This window comes from Etheostoma spectabile, chromosome 6 (assembly GCF_008692095.1).
Source record: "Etheostoma spectabile isolate EspeVRDwgs_2016 chromosome 6, UIUC_Espe_1.0, whole genome shotgun sequence".
In the NCBI taxonomy this organism is placed as follows: domain Eukaryota; kingdom Metazoa; phylum Chordata; class Actinopteri; order Perciformes; family Percidae; genus Etheostoma; species Etheostoma spectabile.
Genome location: NC_045738.1, coordinates 10065607 through 10090871, shown reverse-complemented (window position 1 = coordinate 10090871; position 25265 = coordinate 10065607). Strand labels below are relative to the sequence as shown.

General features: G+C 44.0%; 1 protein-coding gene across 1 annotated transcript in view; it reads right to left on the bottom strand.

Annotated features, from left to right (window-relative positions):
- Positions 1 to 14627, bottom strand: part of adamtsl4 (ADAMTS-like 4) — a 39342-nt gene extending 24715 nt beyond the window's left edge. Inside the window, 5 exon segments of the mRNA XM_032517654.1 lie at positions 5917 to 6598; positions 7447 to 7996; positions 7999 to 8047; positions 12549 to 12612; positions 14204 to 14627. Of these exon segments, the coding sequence (XP_032373545.1) occupies positions 5917 to 6598; positions 7447 to 7996; positions 7999 to 8047; positions 12549 to 12612; positions 14204 to 14226 (1368 nt within the window). The 5' untranslated portion in view covers positions 14227 to 14627.
- Positions 14628 to 25265: the final 10638 nt, after the last annotated feature.

The window sequence follows — 25265 nt, the reverse complement described above, 5'->3', positions numbered from 1 at the left end:
AGATAACTGGACAATTTCTAAGAATTTGAAGTATCTCGTTGGACTCTGGCTTGTTTGGTGCATATTTTTCCATGTAGCTCTCAGTCTCGACAGAGTCGGGAATGGCTGCAGCCTGAAGACCTCCCGTCTCATGTCCTCCCGGCTGGTTCCGTCCCGCCCCTTATGAGGTCATAATTCCCCCTCAAAAGCTACAGACTCAGAAATGGCGCATACTAAGGAAAGCTCATTGTGGGACAGCCTCTAGTGCCTGTAGTTCTGCACCAAGGCTAACATTTTGGAAAGAGACTTCAGATATGGTAGTAGGGGACCACTAAGGTCTATATAAAAGCACGAAAAGAGCACTATGACATGGGACCTTTTTAGTATTATGTGGGTGGCTTCATTTTTTAACTATTGTTGTTGAAAAATGTATTGCTGGGGAAGGGAGGGTCAAGTCTATTTTGACTAAAGATTCCAAAACTCCTCCAGTAGCCTCTCAAATAGAAAACAAACAGTCCCTTAGGTCTGAAAACACGGCGACTGCATCACTACAGTGAAGTCAGCTGGGAAACACGAGTCGTCAGACAATCAGACAGGATAAATACAAGCCAAGAGTTGAGTGAGATGAAACTAAACTACTTAAGTACCTGAAACTATAAGCCACTGTAAGACTTCTTGTTCGGTAAGTAAACAAAGAAGTATGAAGTGAAAGATACAAAAACGGGATGCTACAAACAGACAGAGTGAACAAGTGAAAGATGGATAACAACAGAGAGCAGGTGAAAGAAAAGTGAATACAGCTGAAGAGACACAGTCAAGTTTTTTGTACGGGAGCTGTGAAAGTTACAGATGTGTTTTACAACCAGGGAGGGGGCGAGAAAAGGTCTGTGTGCAATATATAGGAGCATGTAAAGGAGGAGAGGAGGTTCCCGCCTGAGGGCTAAAAGCTTTGTTCTGTGTGTGCACACACACACACACACACACACACACACACACACACACACACACACACACACACACACACACACACACACAAAATGCCACACACATATAAAAGCACAGAAGCCAATCCTGGTCACACATAATACAAACATGAAACACAAACACCAACTCTGGAAAGACTAATTAGTTTTAAGGAAGAACACATTATTAGCCAAGCAGGAACCTTGCACCACATGTGTCTTTCTGTAGAGAAAGCCATGTTGACACATCATTCTCCATGCAAGTCTCTGCCTGCACAGCTGGCCATATCGCCTTAATACCACATACAGGTTAAGGCTGGCCGGTCATTCCTCAAGCATTACATGACAGACAAAACAACAGACTGCTGGCCCCTGCAGCCATAAATCAACACACACCACACGCAAGGACTAATCACAGTATGCATGCACACAAATCTTTTGTGTATACTGTGTGTGTTTGTTCTTAGCAATAACATTCTCTGGCTAATCTTGAGACTGAGGCCGTGTGTCGCAGGACACCACCCAGCTCCTAGCCTTGACCTTGAGAGGGGGGAGTCAGAAGTCCTCCAGAGGAAACACTGCTCATTGATCAACAAGTGAAGGAGGCCCGTGCTCAGACAAACAGCAAAAAATGCAGATGTTATTCTCAGGAGAAATTTGAGTTTGAGCCACAAAAAAAATGTACGGTTCAACACAAAGAAAAGAGAAGAAAACACTAGATAATCACTGTAACCACAAGATCAATAAATGAAACCAGAACTTTGCTCGAAGGTAATGAAAATGGCAATATTTCCATGTTCCACTTTCCATGTAGCAGCTCCAAAAACCTACATCTTATTTCTACAAACCAGCACAGTGATAACTCTTATTATGACACATATTTTCAGTAACAAATGGGTGTGTGAGAAGGTGTGCTTTGTTTCCAGGGCTCATTTTTAATAACAGTTCCCAAAGTCTGTGCTGAACTATGTAAAAGTGCTTTTACTGAAGACAGTAATGCTGCATCCTCTGCTGTGAACCTTCTGGAATTGGATCTAAAATTGCAAAAGTTACACTTTCATTTTCAAAAAGCCGGCACATTAATGCACGGCGGCTGAAACTAGACAAGAATATCTAAGTTTTGATGTATGAATTGTCCAAGACAAGTTAGAATTGCTGGCGTGGGAGCAAGTTATAGAGAGAGAACGAAGATGATTTTTTTGAATCTCTCCACTCTAGTGACATCACTCCACCCTCTACTTCACGCAATACACACTCATTATAAATGCAGAAAAATCCTAAAATGTACACTATGCTTAAACTGCTATTTCACAAAAACTGTAAAATATATCAAAACACTGAGCACACCCCGAATACCTGAATATTATTTGTGAATAGTTTAAAGTTTGAATCACGTCTGTAGGTGAAAAAATGTAGGAGGAGATACATTTTGAAGCAGAAGAAGATTTGAAGGATTTGAAGCATGCTCTCATTGACTTTAATGTTAAAATAAAACTGTTTAAAAGCTTAATATTTGAAAAAGTATAAATAGCAGAAAAAAAGCTGAAACGTACGGAATAATAATAATAAAGAAAGAACCGAATAACAACAGTTGAAATGCTGTGCAACAGCATTCCTACAATGACAGATGGGGTGGAAAGTGAGTGAGAGGAAAGTCAGGAAGGGATAACTAAAAAAAAAAAACATAAAAGACGGAAACAGAGCACACAGGGGCTATAACAACAGACTTTGACGAGCAGAGGTCCCTGGTTTTTGTAGAGAAGCAAGTACTTCTGCTTGTTAAAGTAATGAAGCAAAGAAAGTACAGATCAGTCTAAATGAAGCAATGTGTTTGAGTGTTTGTGTGTGATTTGATTCCCGAAAACAAAAACATCTGTGCCTCTTGAAAACAACAGCAAGTGTGACAAGGTCTGCGTATAGTTATTAGAGCTGACGAGTGTGGCTCCGCGCTGAAAGTCGTAAACATATATTTCCCGTTGAATGACAGACTGCGATCAGATCATCTGACTCAATGCAGCAGCCTGAAGCCACGTCAGTGTGTAGAGTAGGCACAACACAAACTCCCAAGGGTTTCAGCCACAGGAGTGAGACCGATTTTATTTTTGTGTGTTTCAAGTATTACGTGTTATTTCAGGTACTATGTCTACTCAAGGGTATAGGTTTTGTGTCAGAAGTGGTAAGATGCTTACAATGAAGTCAGAGTCAGATTTCTGCATTTATGTTTAAATCCAAATGACAATGGAATCAGTTATTTTGCATTGACCCAATTTAAAATTGTGTCTAGTTTCTTGATAGAGACCCGATACTTCAGGTTTACTAAAGAAGTCAGGGAAGTGCTTTTTCAGTCTTGAGGCAGGAATCTCCACCAAAAGGCTGAAACAATTGGTCAAGCAATCAATTAGATTAGAAGTAGTTCTAATTTTGATAATCACTTAATCATTGCAACTTGTACGATTTATCATAAAGCACAATGTGTGTGTGTGTGTGTGTGTGTGTGTGTGTGTGTGTGTGTGTGTGTGTGTGTGTGTGTGTGTGTGCATGGGGGGTCCTAGTTAGTGTCCTCATTTAGGATCGTAGTTGCCTGAGGGCCTGAGCCTCTCAGTGTTGGTTTGGTGTATTGGTGTATTGGTGGTGGTGTATTGGTGTTATGATTTGATACTATAAGTAAATTGAATTGTGTATCCGGTACATTCTACCTGACCTCAACAAGGAGAACAGGCTGTTTCCCGGGTGGTTTAGACCTTTAATGATCTGCTAGCCTTTTCCTTGCAGCGTCTGGTGTAAATATGCTGAGGAGGTGCGCTCTGTAAGTAATACTTGCCAAATATTTACTCTGAAGTGGAGGACAGAAAGGCGAGAGGGAATCTTCGAGAATCAATTTAACCAAAGACGTGAAAAAAGGAAAGGAAAGTAAGAGGAGTGTGTCTTTCTGTGAAAAGTCTGCTTCGTGCTGGTTCGTCTCTTGTTTTTTTTTCAGTCAGCTTCTTTTCGTATTCCACCTTTTCCTCCCCTCTCCCTCTGACAGAATAACTTCTCCTCTTGTTACACTCTGCGCTTACACATGCACACGCACGCACGCACACACACATACATACACACACACACACACACACACACACACACACACACACTTTTCCATGCATCCCTCTCTTCCTCTGACACAAACTTCCTCTTGTCTTCCTGCAGAATCTTTTTCTCTCATCACGCTATATTTGTTGCTGCCTCCCTTTACTCCTCTGTACAGGACTGCCTATGTTCTTTTCACACACACCTAAACTCTACATTCATCCTCAGTCAACAGCCTTCATGTCTTTTTCTTCTTTGCCTCACGCCCTCCTCACCTTTTCTCTGCCCTTGCCCTTTAGCTCAACCTACCACTACTGTGTGTAGATTTTCTAAAAACAGTACTCTCTTTCACTACTACTTAACTGCGTCACTTCCTTTACTGTAACACACACACACGCACGTACACGCAAACGCCCACACACACACGCACGTGAACGCAAAGGCACACGCGCACGTGCACACACACACACACACACACACACACACACACAACTCTTCCCCTTTTGGCTTTCTCATTTCCTCTGTCCCTCTCTTGGTTCTCCACTTGCTTCCACGCAACAGTAAAAACACACGCATACACACAGCCAACCACACTTTCGATGGGCCTTAGGTGCGGTGTGTTATGACCAACACACCTAAGAGATAATAGGATGTGTCACCCTCTGACTGGCTCACTCCCTCAATCACGCACACACAAACACACATATATATAAAGTACATACACGCCTGGGCAAAGTCCTGCATTCATCATCACTTAAACCTATCTTTAAATAATGAAAAGACATGAAAATGTGGAACCTGAAGGAGCAAACAAGGCTGAAGCAGAGGCTAATGTTGGGTAAATATGTAACCCAATGAGTCAGGCTGAGCCGTCACAGGACTGCTATTAGTGCTGCTGGCACATACAGGGCAACTACTCTGCCAGCTACTGAATCTGTTTTAACATGGGGACTATCACACACTGCCGGGCTGAGACACAAAGGAAGAAAGAGAGGGAGATGAAAGAGGGCAAGAGAGGCTGCCAAATTATCTAAAGAGACAAAAATCAAAGGGCCCACAAGTGCCAACCTGAGCCCTAATTCAAGTGACTACTTCCCCTCGATAAGAGCCAGTTGTGAAAATAACTTGAGAGGGTGAAAATGCATAAGTGTGTGTGTGCGTACGTACGTGCGTGCGTGTGTGTGTGTGTGTGTGTGTTTGTGTTGTATATATATTAAATCTTATCATCTCCTCCTGCACTCTCACTTAAGTCAGACCTGCTAGTGATCTGCTGGAATAAATAACCCCGTCACATGTACTCAAGTATTTCTGTCCCTGTGATGCAATCTTAAAAAAAAAGAGACGATGGATCCGTCCCTTCTGTTTATTTCATTCTGTCCCTTTATCCATTACAAGAATCCCACACATGGTTGATCAATTTTCACAAAACTTGAACATGAATGATACTTTCTCAACACTGCATTTTTAAATAGCACTCTGGTAAGATATTTCATGTCATATTGTTTTGATTGAATTACCAATGTGAGTTTTTGGTCCTGACACAAAAACAATACTTTTTTAGTATAATAACAAAAACAGGGTAAACACAGCTGTACAAGGACTATGCCTACATTAAATACATTTGCATATTTATAAATTGAATGAGAAACTGTCTGAGCTAGGGAATGATCTATCTATCAAATACACTCTGCTGACCTTCAACTCCTCAGTTTACACCCGCCTAACTGTTCCCTTCAACACACGGCATGCATACAAATCAAGCATGACTGCAGGCTGAATAAAGCAGAGGTGAGCAGGGGACGTGCACACTGAGGAGCTGCTATGAAAGTAAACTAGTGAGATTTTTAAAAGGGTGTGAAGCCAGTGAATTAAGTGGAATATTTCTGTGGTTTCTGGGGGAAGATCTTACCTGCGAGAAGCACCTACGGTACTCCTTCTCCGGCCCAGAGCATCTGTGGACCTGAGGAACTCCTCTTCCTCCATCCCTGCCTGATTCCACACCCAGGTGCGGGACGGTGGGGTGCTGTTGTGGGTAGATGTCGCTGGATGGTGGGGCGTGTGGGATGAGCTCCCTGTCTCTGTGCATGGGGCTAGAGCGGTGGAGAGGTGAGGAAAAAGGTGAAGTGAGGGCAGGGGAGTTTGGGCGGGAGAGAGGATGGATGGGAGGAGATGGGGCAGTGAGGGAGTGCCAGTCAAACCGGTGGCGGTTGGGCTGAGATGAGGAGCGTGAGAAGGAGTGTGAGGATTGGACTTGCTCTCTTGCCCTCCCGTGCTCAGTATCAGTTTGTGGGGGTCGAGCAATGTGGCGGGGTGTATTGCCAGTTGCGGTGGCTGTCGTGGGAAACTCCTCAGCAGCAGGCGTCTCAGTGGTCTCCTTTTCTTCACGCCTCCCTGCCTCTATGTCTTCTCCATCACTTCCCGTCCTCTCTTCCTCTTTCCTTTCATTCTCTGCTTCGTCTTCATCGAGTCCAGGTGATGTTTCAGCATCAGTGCCGTTAACAGTGTGCCGAGCCTGCCGGTTGGGACGATGCAGAGGCAGAGAGAACGGGACCCTGCCATACCCAAACTGACCTGGACGAATGGCGGAAGACCTGTGAGTCAAAAAGAAACACACACAAAGAGGACAAAGAAACATGAACTATTTATAGAGAAAGATTTACAGATGGACAGGAAAAGCAAGAGGCAGCGACAGAGATAAAGAAAACTGAAAGACAGGATACGTTTTAGATGGAGTTCATGTCTTATCTGCACTTTAATCGTAACTGACAATAAGCCAACAGGCTGTAGTGAGCAGGCAAAGCAATGCAGTGCCTGTGGGTATGACAAAAGCCAGAAGTAATGATGTAATAACACAGCAAATACCAGTTATGGGCATAACTCCAACTCCCAACACTCAAGACATCATAACAAACCTCTCTAATGCTGAAACAATGTCAGCACTTTAACTAATGGCACCTAAATGAATCCTGAGCATGCACATCAAATGGTACTCTGAGAAATCTTTTATTTGGGTGGCGTCTTTGTTGAGAAGTCATCGCTGAGTTCCTAGAGATTACTGAGGTAATTGGAACTTTTTTTCACCAGCGAGAAAAAACTGAGGCACTGAAAAGCTACTGAAAAAGACCAACTCGGGGTGCTCGCTCAAGAAACTAACTGGAAATTGATTGAATCAGTGTTTCTGTTTTGTGCTTTGACCTTTGAAAAAAAGCTTTTTGAAAATATAAGAAAATGTTGAAAATTGTTGTTTTTCAAGTGTGACTGGATTTTAAAGCTGATTCCAATATTAAAAACATCTGTTTATGATATATTGGCCAGTAAATTTAATGAATCAAGACTTGTGACCACAATATACTGAGTTTTGAGATTTTACAGTTATTTTACTTATATCTGTGAGAAGCTCGGCTCTAATTAATTAGTTTGCTTGTCATGTCTCACTTACCTCCTCGCAGGCAAACCCTCCCGACTGGGGGAGATCGACCTTCTGCTCCCGCCTCCTGCAGCCCTTGCTGCTAATGGATTGGTCGGCCTCCTGATCGTGCGTGCTGGCTGGTTGTAGCTGTGTGAAGGAGCGCTGTAGGGCGATCGGTAAATGGACACATGTTCTTGATTGTTTGGGGAGAGTCCTGGCTGGTAAAAAGGAGGGATTGGATTTGCCTGTCCCGGGACAGGAGCTCCTCCTCCACCTTCTCCCCCTGTGTTGGTATTCCGATACAGAGACAAACCTTGGTTGTGATTGGTGGAAATCGACGGGGACTGTTGATAAGGCTGGTGTTGCCCGGCGTGACGAGGAGGGTAGTAGGGGCGTACAGGTGAGATGACAGGACCTCCGATGCCCCCGGGCAAATAACCTGCCCAGTTAGGTGGAGAGTGGGAGAGGGGAGGGGTTTGGGGAGGTGGAGGAGGAGGAGGTAAACACTTCCTGGTCCTTTGTGAGACGCCCACGCCGCAGGTCTGAGAGCAGTCGGACCACTCCTCCCAGACAGACCAACCCCCTCCACAGGCTCCGCCTCAAACACCTGTCTGGACTGTCTGCCTGCCACCTGGCACACACCACACACACACACACACACACACACACACACACACACACACACACACACACACACACACACACACACACACACACACTGATTACACATTTATTACAACTTTGCCCTTTTAATCCAGAGGTTCCCAACCATTGAGCTTCCAACAGTATCAGGCCAAAAGGATAATATATGACTCAAAACAAGCATAATACGTTTTGTTTTGTTTAACCAGATATTTGATATACGACTGATGTATAACAAAGAACAGCAGGAGAATCTCATTTCAGAAGTTTTTTACTTGAAAATGACTAATGATTAATTGATTACCAAATTAGTTGCTTGATTACTTTTCTGTCACTTGACTAATCAATGCAATAAAAAAATTACACTTATGAAACTGGAACTAGGGATTTTTTGTCGTTTTTAAGATATTACTTATATGATTTTCAAAATAGTCAATTATCATATAATAATTTCAGCTCTGTATAATAATTCTATAAGCTATTATAGGCTGTTTTGTGGTAATTGCCTTGAATCTTCCTCGGCTACATTTTTCCTCATCACTCCGTCACGCCCTGCAAGGACAATTTACTGATATTTAAGAAAAGCTCATCTGTTTGTGAGGTAACTGTGTGTAAATGTAAAGAGACCTGTACCTTTTTACATTTATCTTATTAAAAAAAAAATCTTTGTTCATTGCACTTCTTAGAGAAAATGTTCCTGGTGTTTTGAAAAATGTGATTCAAAAGCCAGTTTTCAGTATGTTTAGTACAATTTTAAAATGTTAGGGCTAAATGAATATGTCTATGAACTTCTATAAAAATATGGCAATGAATAGGTCAGTTGAAAAAAAGTTTCACTGGTTAAAAAAGAGGAAGTGACTATATACACTCACCGGCCACTTTATTAGGTACACCTGTCCAACTGCTCGTTAACACTTAATTTCTAAGCAGCCAATCACATGGCGGCAACTCAGTGCATTTAGGCATGTAGACATGGTCAAGAGAATCTCCTGCAGTTCAAACCGAGCATCAGTATGGGGAAGAAAGGGGATTTGAGTGACTTTGAACGTGGCATGATTGTTGGTGCCAGAAGGGCTGGTCTGAGTATTTCAGAAACTGCTAATCTACTGGGATTTTCACGCACAACCATCTCTAGGGTTTACAGAGAATGGTCCGAAAAAGAAAAAACATCCAGTGAGCGGCAGTTCTGTGGGCGGAAATGCCTTGTTGATGCCAGAGGTCAGAGGAAATGGCCAGACTGGTTCGAGCTGATAGAAGGGCAACAGTGACTCAAATAACCACCCGTTACAACCAAGGTGGGCAGAAGAGCATCTCTGAACGCACAGTACGTCCAACTTTGAGGCAGATGGGCTACAGCAGCAGAAGACCACATCGGGTGCCACTCCTTTCAGCTAAGAACAGGAAACTGAGACTACAATTTGCACAAGCTCATCGAAATTGGACAATAGAAGATTGGAAAAACGTTGCCTGGTCTGATGAGTCTCGATTTCTGCTGCGACAGTCGGATGGTAGGGTCAGAATTTGGCGTCTACAACATGAAAGCATGGATCCATCCTGCCTTGTATCAACGGTTCAGGCTGGTGGTGGTGGTGTCATGGTGTGGGGAATATTTTCTTGGCACTCTTTGGGCCCCTTGGTACCAATTGAGCATCGTTGCAACGCCACAGCCTACCTGAGTATTGTTGCTGACCATGTCCATCCCTTTATGACCATAATGTACCCAACTTCTGATGGCTACTTTCAGCAGGATAATGCGCCATGTCATAAAGCTGGAATCATCACAGACTGGTTTCTTGAACATGACAATGAGTTGGCTGTACTCAAATGGCCTCCACAGTCACCAGATCTCAATCCAATAGAGCATCTTTGGGATGTGGTGGAACGGGAGATTCGCATCATGGATGTGCAGCCGACAAATCTGCGGCAACTGTGTGATGCCATCATGTCAATATGGACCAAACTCCCTGAGGAATGCTTCCAGCACCTTGTTGAATCTATGCCACCAAGAATTGAGGCAGTTCTGAAGGCAAAAGGGGGTCCAACCCGTTACTAGCATGGGGTACCTAATAAAGTGGCCGGTGAGTGTATACTACAACTGACTGTAACCTTAACCCTTCTGTAAAAACTACAAGCCTTGGCAATATATTAGAGAAGTGCTTAACATAACAAAAATGCTGCCATTGCAAAATCAGAAATCTCTGGAGGGACTTATTTCTTCACTGATTCCACTGCAGAGCTGCAGTCTCGTGAGTTTCCTTCCTCTGTGGCCAAAATATAAATCCTGAGCTTTTGACTCAGTCACCTGCCAGCAGCTTATAAGCAGATGGATAAATGTATTGGAGTTGGTATCATGGTAATGCACTGCAGAAAAACATCAAGAATTGGGGCTGATCTGGCTGTGCATGTGTTTGTACGTGTGTGTGTGTGTGTGTGTGTGTGGCTGCCAGGTCAGGCTTTGATGTCCTCATCTGTGGCTACAGATACATGTTTCTCCTCTCATTTTATAACTGAAGCGTTGGCCTGGTTGGCAAAGCAGCAAACATGAGAGCTGTACAAAAGTTTCCATTCAGAAAGAACCAAAACATAAATCTGCGCTCAACTTCTCCTCTCTCTCTTTCTCTCAGTGAGTGTGTATATTTGTGTGAACATGCGCAGAAATATGCAAGTAAACACACTGTACAGTTTGTGGTTTTGCAGCGAGAGAGGACAGGTGTTAGAGGCATACTTGTGTGTTTGTGTTTCTTTGCATCTGTGCTCCAATGCTGTATTATCCAGATTTTAAGAGTTTCTGTCGCTGTCTGAAGTAAAATGGCAGGAGGGTGGGAGAAAAGGAAGGAGAAAGGGGTGAGAGATGAAGGGGGTTGGGGGGGTTGAGGCAGACAGGCCTAAAGAAGGTGGTTTGTGTGTGTGTGTGTGTGTGTGTGTGTGTGTGTGTGTGTGTGTGTGTGTGTGTGTGTGTGTGTATGTATGTTTTTGGAGGGGAGGTGTGTTCTGTTGTAATGAGTGACATCAAACACACAGCTGCCACATAACTGGGAACATTAATGAGCTCCGTGCAGTGACCCTGCAACAGCCACCGCTGACCTCTGCAGCTACTGGTTAAACTCCAGCGACACTGTACTGCCAGGCCTGGACCAGACAGGGGTGAAGCTGTGAGTTCAGCCTCTCATGTTATTACACTTTTTTTAACAAATGATCTTATTACTGTGGGCCCTCCTCGGCTGTGAGCCCATTTAAAAGGATCAGTTCACATATTTTAAATTCTTACTTACAACAATCCCGACATGCCCATATGTACATTGAACTCTGTCAATGTTGTAATTATTCCTCCTCTCAATTCAAGCAGGGAAGAAATCCAGTTCTTAACCTACATCCAGTGGAAGAGATGGTTGTTCTTGTTTCATTTAGTATTAAAAAGGTATGCTTTGGCTTCAAGAGGGTGAACATGCAACACTTTACTTAGTACAATTGCGTAAATAAGATGAATATGAAAACAGTAACGTAAGCAGAGTACAACGGAGAACAGAGCGTACAACAGATGCCAGCTAAATTGAAGCATTACGTTTTTGTTTATAGATTGAGGAACTTCTTAAACCTGCAGGAACAGATTTTTGCAACCAAAACCAAATCAAGTTTTGGCCAGAGAGCTGAACAATGAGCTGAAACTCACAACAAAGCTCTTTAAAGCCAGGGGGAGATGCAGAAGTCAAAAAAGCTTCTTCACTACGAGGAACTCTATTCACATTGTTTTCACATTGTCATTGATACATTGTTATTATAAAAATAGCAAATATAGCTGCTTGAAGCTAAATAAACTATTTAAAAACCTAACTAGATTATGAAAAGATGTTATCTACAAGACAAATTTGTCCCAGTTTAGTGGAAGCTGATACAAGGCTTCAGGAGTCTGAGTTAGTCTAGTCAAGTGACTACCTTCCAAAGTTAGAGACTTTTTAGTACGTGGAGTGATGCTAACATAAAGAGGGCATTTAATACTAAAAAGACTGACTTGATTTGACTGCCTCTGACTAGTGAAGCGTCACATTAGCTTTGGTTGAACATGCATTTCTACAAAGACTGAAAACTATGGATTTTCTCCCATCTCTTCCATTGGTGTTAGAAAGGGAGCACCTAAGACACCAAATGGTTACAGTGCATACCACATAACTGCAACGGTCGGCAGCCAGGAACTTTTGTTGCATGTCATATATCTATGTCTCTTCCCCATTTCTGCTTCTTCACTTTCTAATAAAAATGCCAAATGCCAGTACCAATGCCAATGTGAAAATGCCAAAAAAAAGTATCTTAAAAGAAAAAGAAAGGGAACTCTTTGCAGCCAATATGAACAATTGCAGTTATGTGCATATGGGCCAGTCGGGATTGTTTTAAGACTTGAAATAATGTGAAACAACCTTTTAATTGTAACCTTTCAACCCTCTATTGTGATGCTGTTGTCTGTGCATCTCACTCCTAATGAGCTAATGACTCACCTTCTTCTTGGCTGCCTTGGTCACGGAGGTCGAGACCACCACAAAGCCCCACAGCACATAGAACCTGGAGGGATGGCAGATGGCAAATATACAGGATTTTAAACATCAGCAGGTTGAATAAGGTCTTTTGTAAAGGACATTAATTGTTCCATGACCTAAACATGAAATTGGTAGATGCTGTGTGAACTCACAGAGACGTTATTGTTCTCTGCTCTCTTGAACATTTTCCACTAAATGTACATTTAGTTTAAAAACAGCATTAAACATGTTAAGTGAACACCCTATCATATGTTCCAGTGACCTAAGTGTACTTCAGCAACTAATTATGCCACTTTCGTTCCCACTACAGGTGGAGTGATGTCTCCGGCGGGGGTGAACAGAAGTTTCTTTTTCCCTTCAGGGTTCACAGGCAAACATCTCAATCAATCTGGGGAAGCCTGAGAGGCGCTAACAAACTAATGGGTTTAAACAGCAAGTATGTTTTCCCTCCACATGCCTCTCTCTGGGACTGTACACACCCTGAGGATGTGGCTTTAACACACACGCATGCACGCGCAGGCGCGCACACAAACACACACAAACTCACAGCTACCACACTCAATCAGTCACAACATCTAAAATCATCTTGTACTGTGAGGTACTTTTTAGTTAAGGTCTGATGTTCAAAGGAGGGGGTTTATGGTGTGGGATGGTGTTGAATGTGGCCTTTAATTGTGGGTTAGTGTCCTTAAATTTGTCATCAAAACTACTTTAGGAAGCATGAAATAGCTGGCCACCTAAGAAAGTATTTTTTTTTCTTCTATAGGCTATTTCTTCTAATATTGAGTCTTTGAAAACTTATTTTCTCTTTAGGTGAAAAGTATCAGATAAATGTAGTCTACTAAAGAAAAACAGAAGTTGATCTGCTCATACTTGTGGTTCGTCACAAGAAACTCCATAAAACTGTCGAGACAAGTGCATTGGAAACAAGTGGAATGCCATCTCTTTATCTGCCAAGAAAATAGGCCGAACATGATACTAAACGACTTGTTAAGATGGACCATTCAGCGCTCACCACGAGACCCATACCATCACCACAATCACCAGTCCGCAGGCCACATGTAGTCAGAGTAATTGGTCCCTTCTTCCCAGTGTGGTGCACCGCCGTGGTCTCTGGAAGCTTCCCCACACCAGGGCCAGGCTACATAACTACCCCGAAAAAAACACAGACAAAAGTCCCGCACAGTCCGACACAACAGAGCCGCTCAGGCCGAAGTAACGACCCCCTACCCGGGTCCACGTTTCCCTGGCCGCTACAGTGGCACATTGTAGAATAAACTCAGAGCTGCTGGGACACAGGGAAAGAAAGAGAGAGAGAGAGATAGAGAGAGACAGAGAGAGAGAGAGAGATGCAACAGGGGGGAAAACTCACAAATATTCGCCCTAAGGGGAAAGACTCTAACCTAAACCCAGATGTCTTTGCATATATTTCTGTCCTATATCCTGCACAGCGCCCAGTGCGCAACAAGAAGGCGTCGTGCGTAAAAGCCAAAACTTTGCCACAAAATAAAAAACACAGCCTTTTTAAATGTATTCCACGCTCAACATAAACACCATGCAAACCTCCACATGTGGTGATGTGTGTAAGCGGACTGAGGCAGCAGGTTACGTTTTACCTGAATAGTAAACCGAGCCGCATGCTCCTCTTAGAGTCTCCCACAACAGTTCTCACTCCGCGACTTAGCACCGCTATAGATTATCAGTCCAGGTTTTTTGATCGGATAGTGGTCCGTTCCGCTCCGTGCAGTCCTGAAAGAAATTCTGATCAAGTCCTGCGATGGGCTTCTTCAGCTCTCTCTCTCTCTCTCTCTCTCTCTCACACTCTCTCTCTCTGTCCCCTTCCTCCTGTCACAGTCACTCCCCGTGATTTTAGGAGTGGGAAGGATTCCGTTTTTTCTCTTTCAGTCCGTTCACTCGACAACTTTTTTTGGGTCCTTAAACTGGTGTGACGCCTGGCAGCCAGCGGGCCAGGGGGAGAGAGAATGGGGAGACAGGAGACACAAAATGGACAGATTACACAACTCCCTCTCTCCCTTTCACACGCATAAACCCTACACCCCCCCCCCCCCCCCCACTCACAAACACACACACACACACACACACACACACACACACACACACTTCTATGGGCCCTGACTAAGCTATAACAACTTTCAAAGCCGCTTTCTTAGTTGCACAATCCAACATAAGAATGCTACATTGTACTAGGTCTCAGTGATCAGTAGTAATGATCTACTCAATGTCGGAAACAGCCCTGAGCTGGCAGCATCTGCAGCAGGGACGCACAAAGCTATCAGGTCTACTATTGTGCCAAAACACACAACAATTGTTCTATACAAAGTGGAAAATGAATGTGAAAAAGTGGAAAATTAGTTTTATATTTTGTAGATGAAATATGGCTGTTGACTCACTGTCAGCATGTAGTTGATGTGCAAAAGATATTTTTAAATGAATTAAACATGGCTGTGTTGTCTCATAACTGTTAAATTACATGCACACTCGGAAACAGACATATTTCACCAGATAAGTGCACCCAAGAGACATGCCACTTCTGAACAGTAACTGATGATCATCTGGGGGGGGGGAGAGCTGTTCTTGGTTGTGGTCTGAAGCAGATGTGAAAACTGCCTGATGACATCTTGTTTATAACATATTTATTTGGTTTGGATTCATCTTCGGCCTGTCAGTCAGGACAGTTTTCTAAAAAAGACCATGCCAATTTATCAGCCATCAAGGGACAGTGGGGAGGGTGAAGAATGACCCAGAGGTAAATCTTCTGGTGTAAGTTTTTATCCCAATAAGTTGAGTGTCAAAACCAAATTTCTTGCATAAAGTTGTGTGGATAAGACCTGGTATTCTTCCTCTGAGGTTGGCAGATTCTAATTTACTGTTTTCAAGAGTACTGATCGTGTGAGCTGGGTGAGTTGAGAGAAGTGAAAAGGGAGTCCCATTGGAGTCCCAATGATGATTTAAGCATGTCAGACAATAAAGAAATGGAGTGGTTATTTAATATTGATGTGTTTGAGTTTGTTTTGTCTCAAAAGTTGGAAAAATCAGGCAAGATGGACTACTGATTTCTCTAGGAGGTTATAATCATAATCGGTAATTTATAAATTGGGTTGTAAACATGAAGGTCTAAAAATCTGATCTGGATCTGGTTTATATTAATCCGTGGTGACTTTTAAGACCATGAGGCTTGGGCACAGTTTTATGCGTGACAATTAATTAAAAAAAAAAAAACGTCATGTTCATCAGGCAGAAAACAGAGAGAAGAGAGCGCTATTATAATAGCTGTTAAGACAAGGGAGGGAATAGAAAGAAGGAGCACACAAAAAGCAATTCACGAGTAAGAGTCAGATGAAATATGGATAGATGGGTAAAATGAGAAAAAGTGTGCTACACAATGATTCTAATGCAATAGTGATACTAAAACATTGTTTACTATTGAGGAGACCTGCTGCAGCTGAGAAGAGAGGCCAAATGGTGGAAATGTAAGAGAGGCCGATGAGTGGAAGGGAGGGCGGGTATACAGTGAGTTATGGTTGAACACATATTAACACACCCAGGGGTTTGACATGTCCAAGGGCCAAGCTGCTGCTGCTTTTCTTGGACAGGCATCCTACAACATGGACGAAGCGATGGTGACGGAGATTAGCGACTTCAAAGCCAACAACTGAAGACTTAACCACATTGCAGAGTGGGTTTAAGATATGATCTGTCAAAATAAAAAAGTTAATGTTAAAGGCGTACCAAGAATGATTAGGGTAAATTCCAGAGGTCAATGCACATGCATAGACAAACATGCAGTTGGCTGTGTGTGTGTGTGTGTGTGTGTGTGTGTGTGTGTGTGTGTGTGTGTGTGTGTGTGTGTGTGTGTGTGTGTGTGTGTGTGTGATCAGTGAAATGGATATCTCTGTACTTCTAAGCAGCATGTCTATCAGTAACTACAATTAGCCAGAGGTCATTGCCATGGCCACCAGTGATCCGTGACCACTTATAGCCCTCTGTTCCCCTCCTCTCTCTCTCTTTCCTTATCTCTTTTTCTCTAGATCAGTGGGAAGCAAAAATTAACGTGTTGGCCGGACGACTCGCACCACCAACCACAGAATCCTGATTAGCAAAATGTCTGTATCAAGTAGTCACCACAACATACAGATGTTTGTTTGTGTCCGGGAAGGTCCGCATGTACTGTAGCAGCAGATCTGTTATGTGTCTCGGATGGCGGATTTGAGTAATAGCACTGCAGATCAGAGTAACTGGGCCCCGTGGGAGTGATACATCACTTGAAAAACTCCTTGCATGTACACACACCCCCTGTCTCCAGAAAACACACACACACCCCAGCCTTGGGCCCAGACACAGTAGGCCTGCAACCTTTGTACTATTGAAGTTAATGAGGCCTTCAGGCTTCTTCAGCCCAGCAGAGGGTCAAGGCACTTCTGCAGACTGTGAAGACGGCAGCAAACAGAGTGACTTGGGCAAACAGAGGGGACAAGTATAAAAAACCATCTGATGGTTATCATTAACTATTTTCTGACCACAGGCCCCAGTAATTCCTGTTGTGTTCATGTAACAGAAAAGCTCAGTTCACTTCAGTAACTCACTTACTTACTTACAGAGAGAAGAGTCAGGGCTGAAACATGCTTCAACAGAGATGTATGTAATCATCTTTGTGTGGGAGGAAGGAGAGCCTGCTGCCACATAGGTATGATGATTGTCTGTCGCTGCACCACTTTGGTCAAGACTCTTGGTTGGATTTTAGAGGATGAAGCTAACCTACTACTTTGGGGATCCCATGACCTTTTTTTTCTAACGCCACCACCAGGTTGATATTTCTTGACAACTATTTATGTATTTTCATGAAACTGGGTAAAGACATTAATGGTGCCTAATGAATCCTAATGACAATAGTAATTCCCTGAATTTTCCTCTGGCAGAGTTTGGCTGGAGAGCATTAGTTGTTCTGTTACTTTAATACTACTACTTGTAATTTTTTTTTTCTTCCAATGGGAATTGGATTACCAATTGAGCTTGCACAAACTCCTCTTTGAGCCTCTGCGACCTACGGTTACCCATAACACCCTTCTTTGCCCTAGGTTCACAGAAACATTTGCATGCATCTTTGCAGAAGCTTAAGTCCAGCTTTGGTCTTGTGGGGAAGTAAAGGAGGTTATGTATGTTTTTATATGAAACTTGGTGGAAGGGTGTAGCATGAGAACCTATTTAATTTTGGAGCGAATCCGAATCACATGGACATATGCACTAATTATTTTTCACTATCATTAGCAATGTGAAAATAGGACATGGCTTGGCGGAGGTCTGTGCTCTCTGAGTGTAGTAGTTCATATCGGCATGCCAAGGCAAAATAAGTGCATTGACTTTATTTATCATTTATCGTAGTAACATACAACACATGAAGGTGACACATATTACTTTGAATAGTGTGAAATCCAAACATTGAGATAGAGAAGAACGCCATGGATTGATATCTGTGTGGGCTGTTAACTCAGCTGAGAAGAGGAGAGCCCTGACCCAACAGCACAGACAGCCTGAGAACCTTGAGACGAGAGGAGAGAGAGACTGACTGACAGGGACACAAAAGGAGGGAAAAGAAAGGCAGCAGCAGAAAGGGGATAAAAGGGAATGTGAGAGAAAGAGGTAATGGCAGATTAGACGGGAACTCAGCAAGTGTAAAGGAGATGGAAGGAGAAAAAACACAGGAAGGGGGAGAGATTTGTCTGGCTCAGATGGAGTCAATATTTGCTCCATTCCCCCGATCTTGTGCCAGGGTCCGGATCAAAGCAGGGCGTGTGTGCTCTAAGGGTGCAGAGAGCCAGACGAGAAAACGGCTGGCATCTTTACAGTCTGATAGAGAACCAAGAGAGACAGTTTTCCACTAAAAGCATTCCAGCTTGTGGCCGGGTTAGCTCAGTTGGTAGAGTATAATATGTATATAGAGGTTGAATTCTCGACTCCGACCTGCAGCCCTTTGTTGCATGTCCTTTCTCTTCTCTCTCCCTTTTCATGTCTTCATCTGTCCTGTGGAATTAAAGGCCTAAAATGCCCCCGACCCGCCCCCCCCAAAAAAACATACCATTCCAGCTTGAAGTTGTGTGAAAATGTCAGCACAGGTCATTGATGGACCTCAGGTAGGAAGATCATCAGATGGATGAGAATAAAAACAGAACAGGGAAACTGAGGGTGCAAGATGAGAAAAAGAGGGCCATACGAGGATCTATCAGTGGAGCGTTCTAATGAGGAGTTAGTCATCACTGGCGAGACAAGGGGCAGAGAAAGAGCAAGGTCAGCTCAGTTGGACCCTAATTGGCTGACGAAACTGCTGAAATAACCATGTTCCAATTATTCACACAAAGAACTATTGTAACAACAGTTGTAAAAAAACAACAAACAACGGGATATATGTCTGTGTGAACGGGCATGTAAGGAACGGCTTGGCACAGTGCAGGCATGTTTGGCCCCGGACACACCGGCCCATAAAAGCAGAACAACGCAGCTGGATAATACAAAATTCGGTATGTTTATGGTTGATTGGTTAAAGACTACTGTGTGTTGTATCACAGCCTAAATTCCAATGAAGTGCTGCTGCCACTAGTGAATTCCTGTCACGTTTATTCAAGAAGATCTCGGTCGATGACAGACCTGACAATTATCAGTAATGTATTGTCATTACTTTTACATTACTGTGCTATGTTATATAGAAAAAAAGTTCTGTTTAACAAAAAAATGTCTGAAAAGGCAGAGAACAGCAGGCTTTGGCAGGTGCACAGTAACTAGAGAGGTTAAAAGCTATCCATGCTCTTAATAGCTCTACTACTATAAATAAAAAATAATCACAATAATCAGAATTATTTAAGATTTGGGAAAGCCATGCTGATTTGTGTAGACTACCATACAGCCATGCACAGGGCTCTGTGAGGCTGTACTTAGGGACAGCAATGCTTTGAGCCAAATGCTAACACCAGCATGCTAACATGCTCACATTGACAATGTTAACATGCTGATGTTTAGCAGGTATGATGTTGACCATGTTCATTTAATTTACAAACTGGTGCAAATACAAAAAGCTGAGGCTGATGGGAATGTAGTTAGTTTTGTAGGTATTTGGTCACAAACACAGTTAAAAATTTGATGACGGTGCCAGAGAAAAAAGTGATGTAATTTTTGTGAAGACACCCAGCTCAATTGAAAAGTTATTCAAATTCATCATGAGAGGGATATGCATTTCTGTGCTATATGACATAGCAATTTATAATCGGTTCAAAAAGACAAACTACCAAAGCTTCAAAAAATAAATCAGCAGCACTCTTTTCTACCAATTTATTTATGCATATAAACCCCATCCTGATTAACCTGCTGTGGCAGCCGCAAGCCAGAAATGCACCATGAGCCCCAAGCAACTGTTATGTGAAGGGGCCCGGATCTCTACACAACAGAGACGCAAGACTGGATAATAATGTAGGACTCTGAGAGAGGCCCCCATCAGTTGTGTTGATACTATGTCTGAATAATGAATATTCTCACACAAATTTGCATTTAATCAAATAACACAATAACAAATGAAACAGGGTGAATTTGGGGAGTACAGGGTGCCTCGGCATTTGGGGCCCTGCTGCAGTCCACTGGACTGCCTTGCTTGAACTGGAATCCAAGCTCAATAGAAACAATTCTACCCAAATACTATCCCACTTTTGAACACTATGTGAAACATAGACAGTCTGAAAGATTAAACAAAACAAATCTCAGAATTTACTGTCACATTGTGTGTCTACAGAAAAGAAAGCTTGTTTAAAGGAATGGTTAATTTTAGGAAACGATCATACGATCGTTTGTTTTATTGACAAAAGTCAGATGAGAAGATTGACACTTCTACAAGAGTTGCACTGTTCCTCTCTTCAAAATCTCAGCAAGAAAGCGAATATGTGATTTCCCAAAATGTTGGACTATTTCTTAACTTTACACAGCCATTAGACTTGAATGCTCTTTAAGCTAATCATCTTGTTTGTCTATCTGTTATGTATCAAATTAACTCTGTACCATGCATCAATTTTATTTTATTTTATTAAATAGTATACATCAATCATGACATAGAAAAAGGTATTAAATAGCGTAAATAGCTTTTTTTTATGTTAAACCCTGCAACATTTCAAACATGCCCTGAGTCACATCCATGTCAGGGATTTGGCAGTGTATTCCAGCACCTCCTCCCCTCCATTGGCCTTGTATGAACTGACCGGTCTGTCTCTCCTTCCCTCAGCCAGGTTTAAATTACACTAACCTCCACAAGCAGGAATCCTGAAAACAGCCTAAGGTCAAAGCCTGAGGTCAGCCTCCCCTCCTCTTGCTCCCCAAGCATACACAGCATACTGAGATGAGAAAAGGGGGTGAAAGTTTAGTCGACATGCTCTGGATGTACTCCATGCACACAGACCATGTAGCGCTGAATTTCTGAATAAAGACCTTCTACTGTGGCTTCAATTATTTATTATATTATGTGATGGGGGGGGAAACTGTCTGTTGTTTGTGCATATGCACCAAACAAGAGTTCTGAGTATTTGGCCTTCTTTGAGACCTTGAATAGAGTCCTGTGTGGGGCTCTAGTAGGGGACTCTATAGTTCTGCTGGGGGACTTTAACGCACACGTGGGCAATGATGGAGATACCTGGAGAGGCGTGATTGGGAGGAACGGCCTCCCTGATCTGAACCAGAGTGGTTGTCTGTGGTTGGACTTCTGTGCTAGTCATGGATTGTCTATAACAAACACCATGTTCAAACATATTGATGCTTCTAAGTGTACTTGGTACCAGAGCACCCTAGGCCAAAGGTCAATGATCAATTTTATAATCGTTTAATCTTATCTGAGGCCATATGTTATGGACACGGGGGTGGCGAGAGGGGCGGAGCTGTCAACTGATCCCCATCTGGTGGTGGGTTGGGTCAGGGGATGGGGGAAGACTTTGGACAGACCTGGTGAGCCCAAACGGGGGGTGCGGGTAAATTGGGAACATCTGGAGGAGGCTCCTGTCTGACAGACTTTCAACTCACACCTCCGGCGGAGCTTTTTGTGCATCCCTGTGGAGGCTGGGGGCATTGAATGTTCAAAGTTTTCATAGCTGAAGCTGTGGTCTTAGGTGCCTCGAGGGGCGGTAACCCACAAACATCCTGGTGAACACCGGTGGTTAGGGAAGCCGTCCGACTAAAGAAGGAGTCTTACTGGGATATGCTATCCCGGTTGAATCCAGAGGCAGTTGCAAGGTACCAAAGGGCCCAAAGGGTTGCAGCCTCTGCCGTGAAAGAGGCAAAGCAGCAGGCGTGGGAAAAGTTCGGAGAAGACATGGAGAAGGACTTTCGGTTGGCACCAAGGTGCTTCTGGAAAACCGTTTTCCACCTCAGGAGGGGGAAGTGGGAAACCATCCAAGCTGTGTGCAGTAAGGATGGGATCCTGTTGACCTCAACTGAGGAGGTAATAGGGCGGTAGAAGGAGCACTTTAAAGAACTCCTAAATCCAGCTAACACGCCCTCTATGGTAGAGGCAGATCTGGAGGATGATGGGGGATTGTTGTCAGTTTCCCGGGTGGAAGTCGCTGAGGTAGTCAAACAACTCCACAGTGGCAAAGCCCCAGGGATTGATGAGATCTGTCCAGAAGTGCTGAAAGCTCTGGGTGTGGAGGGGCTGTCTTTGTTGACACGCCTCTTCAACATTGCATGGAGGTCTGGGACGGTGCCTAGGGAGTGGCAGACCGGAGTGGTGGTTCCCCTCTTCAAAAAGGGAGACCAGAGGGTGTGTGCCAATTACAGTGGTGTCACACTTCTCAGCCTCCGGGTTGAAGAGGAACAATGCGGATTCCGTCCTGGTCATGGAACAACGGATCTGATCTTAACCTGGGAGTATGCCCGGGAGTATGCCCAAATGGCCTACATGTGTTTTGTTTATCTGAAGAAAGCGTGTGACCAGATCCCCTGGGAGATACTGTGGGAGGTGCTGCGGGAGTATGGGGTGAGGGGGTCTCTTCTCAGGGCCACCCAATCGCTGCATGACCAAAGCGAGAGCTGTGTCCGGGTTCTCGGCAGTAGGTCGGACTTGTTCCAGGTAAGGGTTGGCCTCCGCCAGGGCTGTGCTTTGTCACCAATCCTGTTTATAATATTTATGGACAGGATATCGAGGCGTAGTCGGGGTGGGGAGGGGTTGCAGTTCGGTGGGCTGGGGATCTCATCGCTGCTTTTTGCGGATGATGTGGTCCTGATGGCATCATCGGTCTGTGACCTTCAGCACTCACTGGATCGGTTCCCAGCCCAGTATGAAGCGGCTGGGATGAGGATCAGCACCTCTAAATCTGAGGCCATGGTTCTCAGCAGGAAACCAACGGAGTGCCTTCTTCAGGTAGGGAATGAGTCCTTACCCCATGAGAAGGAGTTTAAATACCTTGGGGTCTTGTTTGCGAGTGAGGGGACAACGGAGTGGGAGATCGGTTGGAGAATCGGTGCAGCGGGTGCGGTATTACATTCAATTTATCGCACCGTTGTGACAAAAAGAGAGATGAGCCAGAAGGCAAAGCTCTCGATCTACCGGGGAATTTTCGTTCCTACCCTCACCTATGGTCATGAAGGCTGGGTCATGACCAAAAAAACGAGATCCAGGGTACAAGCGGCAGAAAAAAGTTTCCTCAGGAGGGGCGTTTGCGTCTCCCTTAGAGATGGGGTGTGAAGCTCAGTCATCCGAGAGGAGCTCGGAGTAGAGCCGCTGCTCCTTCGTGTCAAAAGGAGCCAGTTGAGGTGGTTTGGGCATCTGGTAAGGATGCCTCCTGGACGCCTCCCTAGGGAGGTGTTCCAGGCACGTCCAGCTGGGAGGAGGTCCCGGTGAAGACCCAGGACTAGGTGGAGAGATTATATCTCCAACCTGGCCTGGGAACACCTCGGGATCCCCCAGTCGGAGCTAGTTATTGTGGCCTGGGAAAGGGAAGTTTGGGGACCCCTGCTGGAGCTGCTCCCCACGCAACCTGATACCGGATAAGCGGACGAAGATAGATTGAAGATGGATGGATGAACTTCTGCTTTGCAATGACTTCTTTTTTTTTTTAGATATTTTTTTCATTCTTTATTTTGACAGGACAGACGAAGACATGAAAGGGGAGAGAGAGTGGGAATGACATGCAGCAAAGGGCCACAGGTCGGAGTCAAACCCGCGCCCGCTGCGTTGAGGAGTAAGCCTTTATATATGGGCGCCTGCTCTACCAACTGAGCAATCTGGGCGCCCTTGCAATGACTTCTAATATTTATTCCAGCAGCAGTGTAGAATATCAGTGCATGGGCGTCTTCCACATGGGTTGGCACAAAGTCATGCAAGCAAATTCAAAACTGATGCTCGCCTCACGAGCCTTCCCTTCTTGTCCTCTTTATACAAAAAGTAAGAATTCACAGTGAGTTGCAACGGGAGCAGAATCGCAACTGTAAATATTTGTAAATTCACAGAGGGGTTGATTTATTCTCCTAGCGTACTAACCTGGCCTGAGAGCCAACATGACCTCTTACCTTCCCCTGAACCCATAAACTGCTTCCTCCTGAGAGCGATTCAACAGGTTGGCTAGAACAATAAACCAAATGGCTCTTGCGCACAGAGAGACTTTTCTTTCTCTGGCCTCTGTCTGCTCTTCTCTCTAGGCATCCCACTCTGATGAGAGCAGGGTAGGAAAACAGGTCAGCAGTGTGTTGTGCATAGCAGACATACCTGAGAACAGACTGAAGCCAGGCTGGGACTGTACAGTACTGTGCTGAGTTATGAGCTATCTGTGTGTCTTTGTGAGTCTTTCCCCGGCCTGCCACAGTCACAGTTACCAGCTCAGCATGAGTGCATACATGCAGGATCATCTATTCCCTTAAAATTAATCTAAAGCCAAGTGCAAGCACACGTCTAAATCAAAGGCCTGAACTGCACACCGGTGGATTAAAGTGGAGACCGTCTGACGGGTTGAGAGAGCAGCCAGATCAAATAAGGAGCAAAATAAGCCAACAACTTTTTGTATAAGCTGAGAGTTGGGACAGAGCTGAGCAGTTACTGGACCCAGAAAAGTAAAGGGAGAGGAAAGGAGAGACAGAAAGGAAGTTGGCAAGAAGGAATGAGAGTCAAGCCTGTTTGACCGCGCAGCGTGGGTGGGCTGAGGTTTTGGGCTGAAGAAGAAAAAAGCTTTCTGGCAACTTTATTCCACAGTTCTACATTTAAAAGAAATAATATATCCTGATTGTTGCCCTGCAAACAAGAAAATGCGTCCCCGCCCAGCTGCATAGTTAGGTGTTTTTATGTGCGCTAGTCTCATATATTTGCATGAAAAACATTTACCCCCGGGACACCTGTTGAACTGAGTAAACAGTCCAAATGATCTAGTGAAATTCCCTCAGGTGGTAATTTATAAACCCATTTACAAACATTACCGACTTAAACACACACACAGAGGCTGAATATTGGAGTGAGGAGGAGGGTTCTATTAGTCCAAATGAGTGTGTGTGTTTGTGTGTTGAGAAAAGGTCAGCGGAGGGTCTTGACAGCTGGGTACCTGTCACAGTTTGGCTCTGAGCCTCACAGACCTCCTGTTATTGTTTTCAGTGGCTTCACTTTCTAAGGCTGCCTTGGCAGTGATCACATTTCTGTCTCTCTGCTCACACACT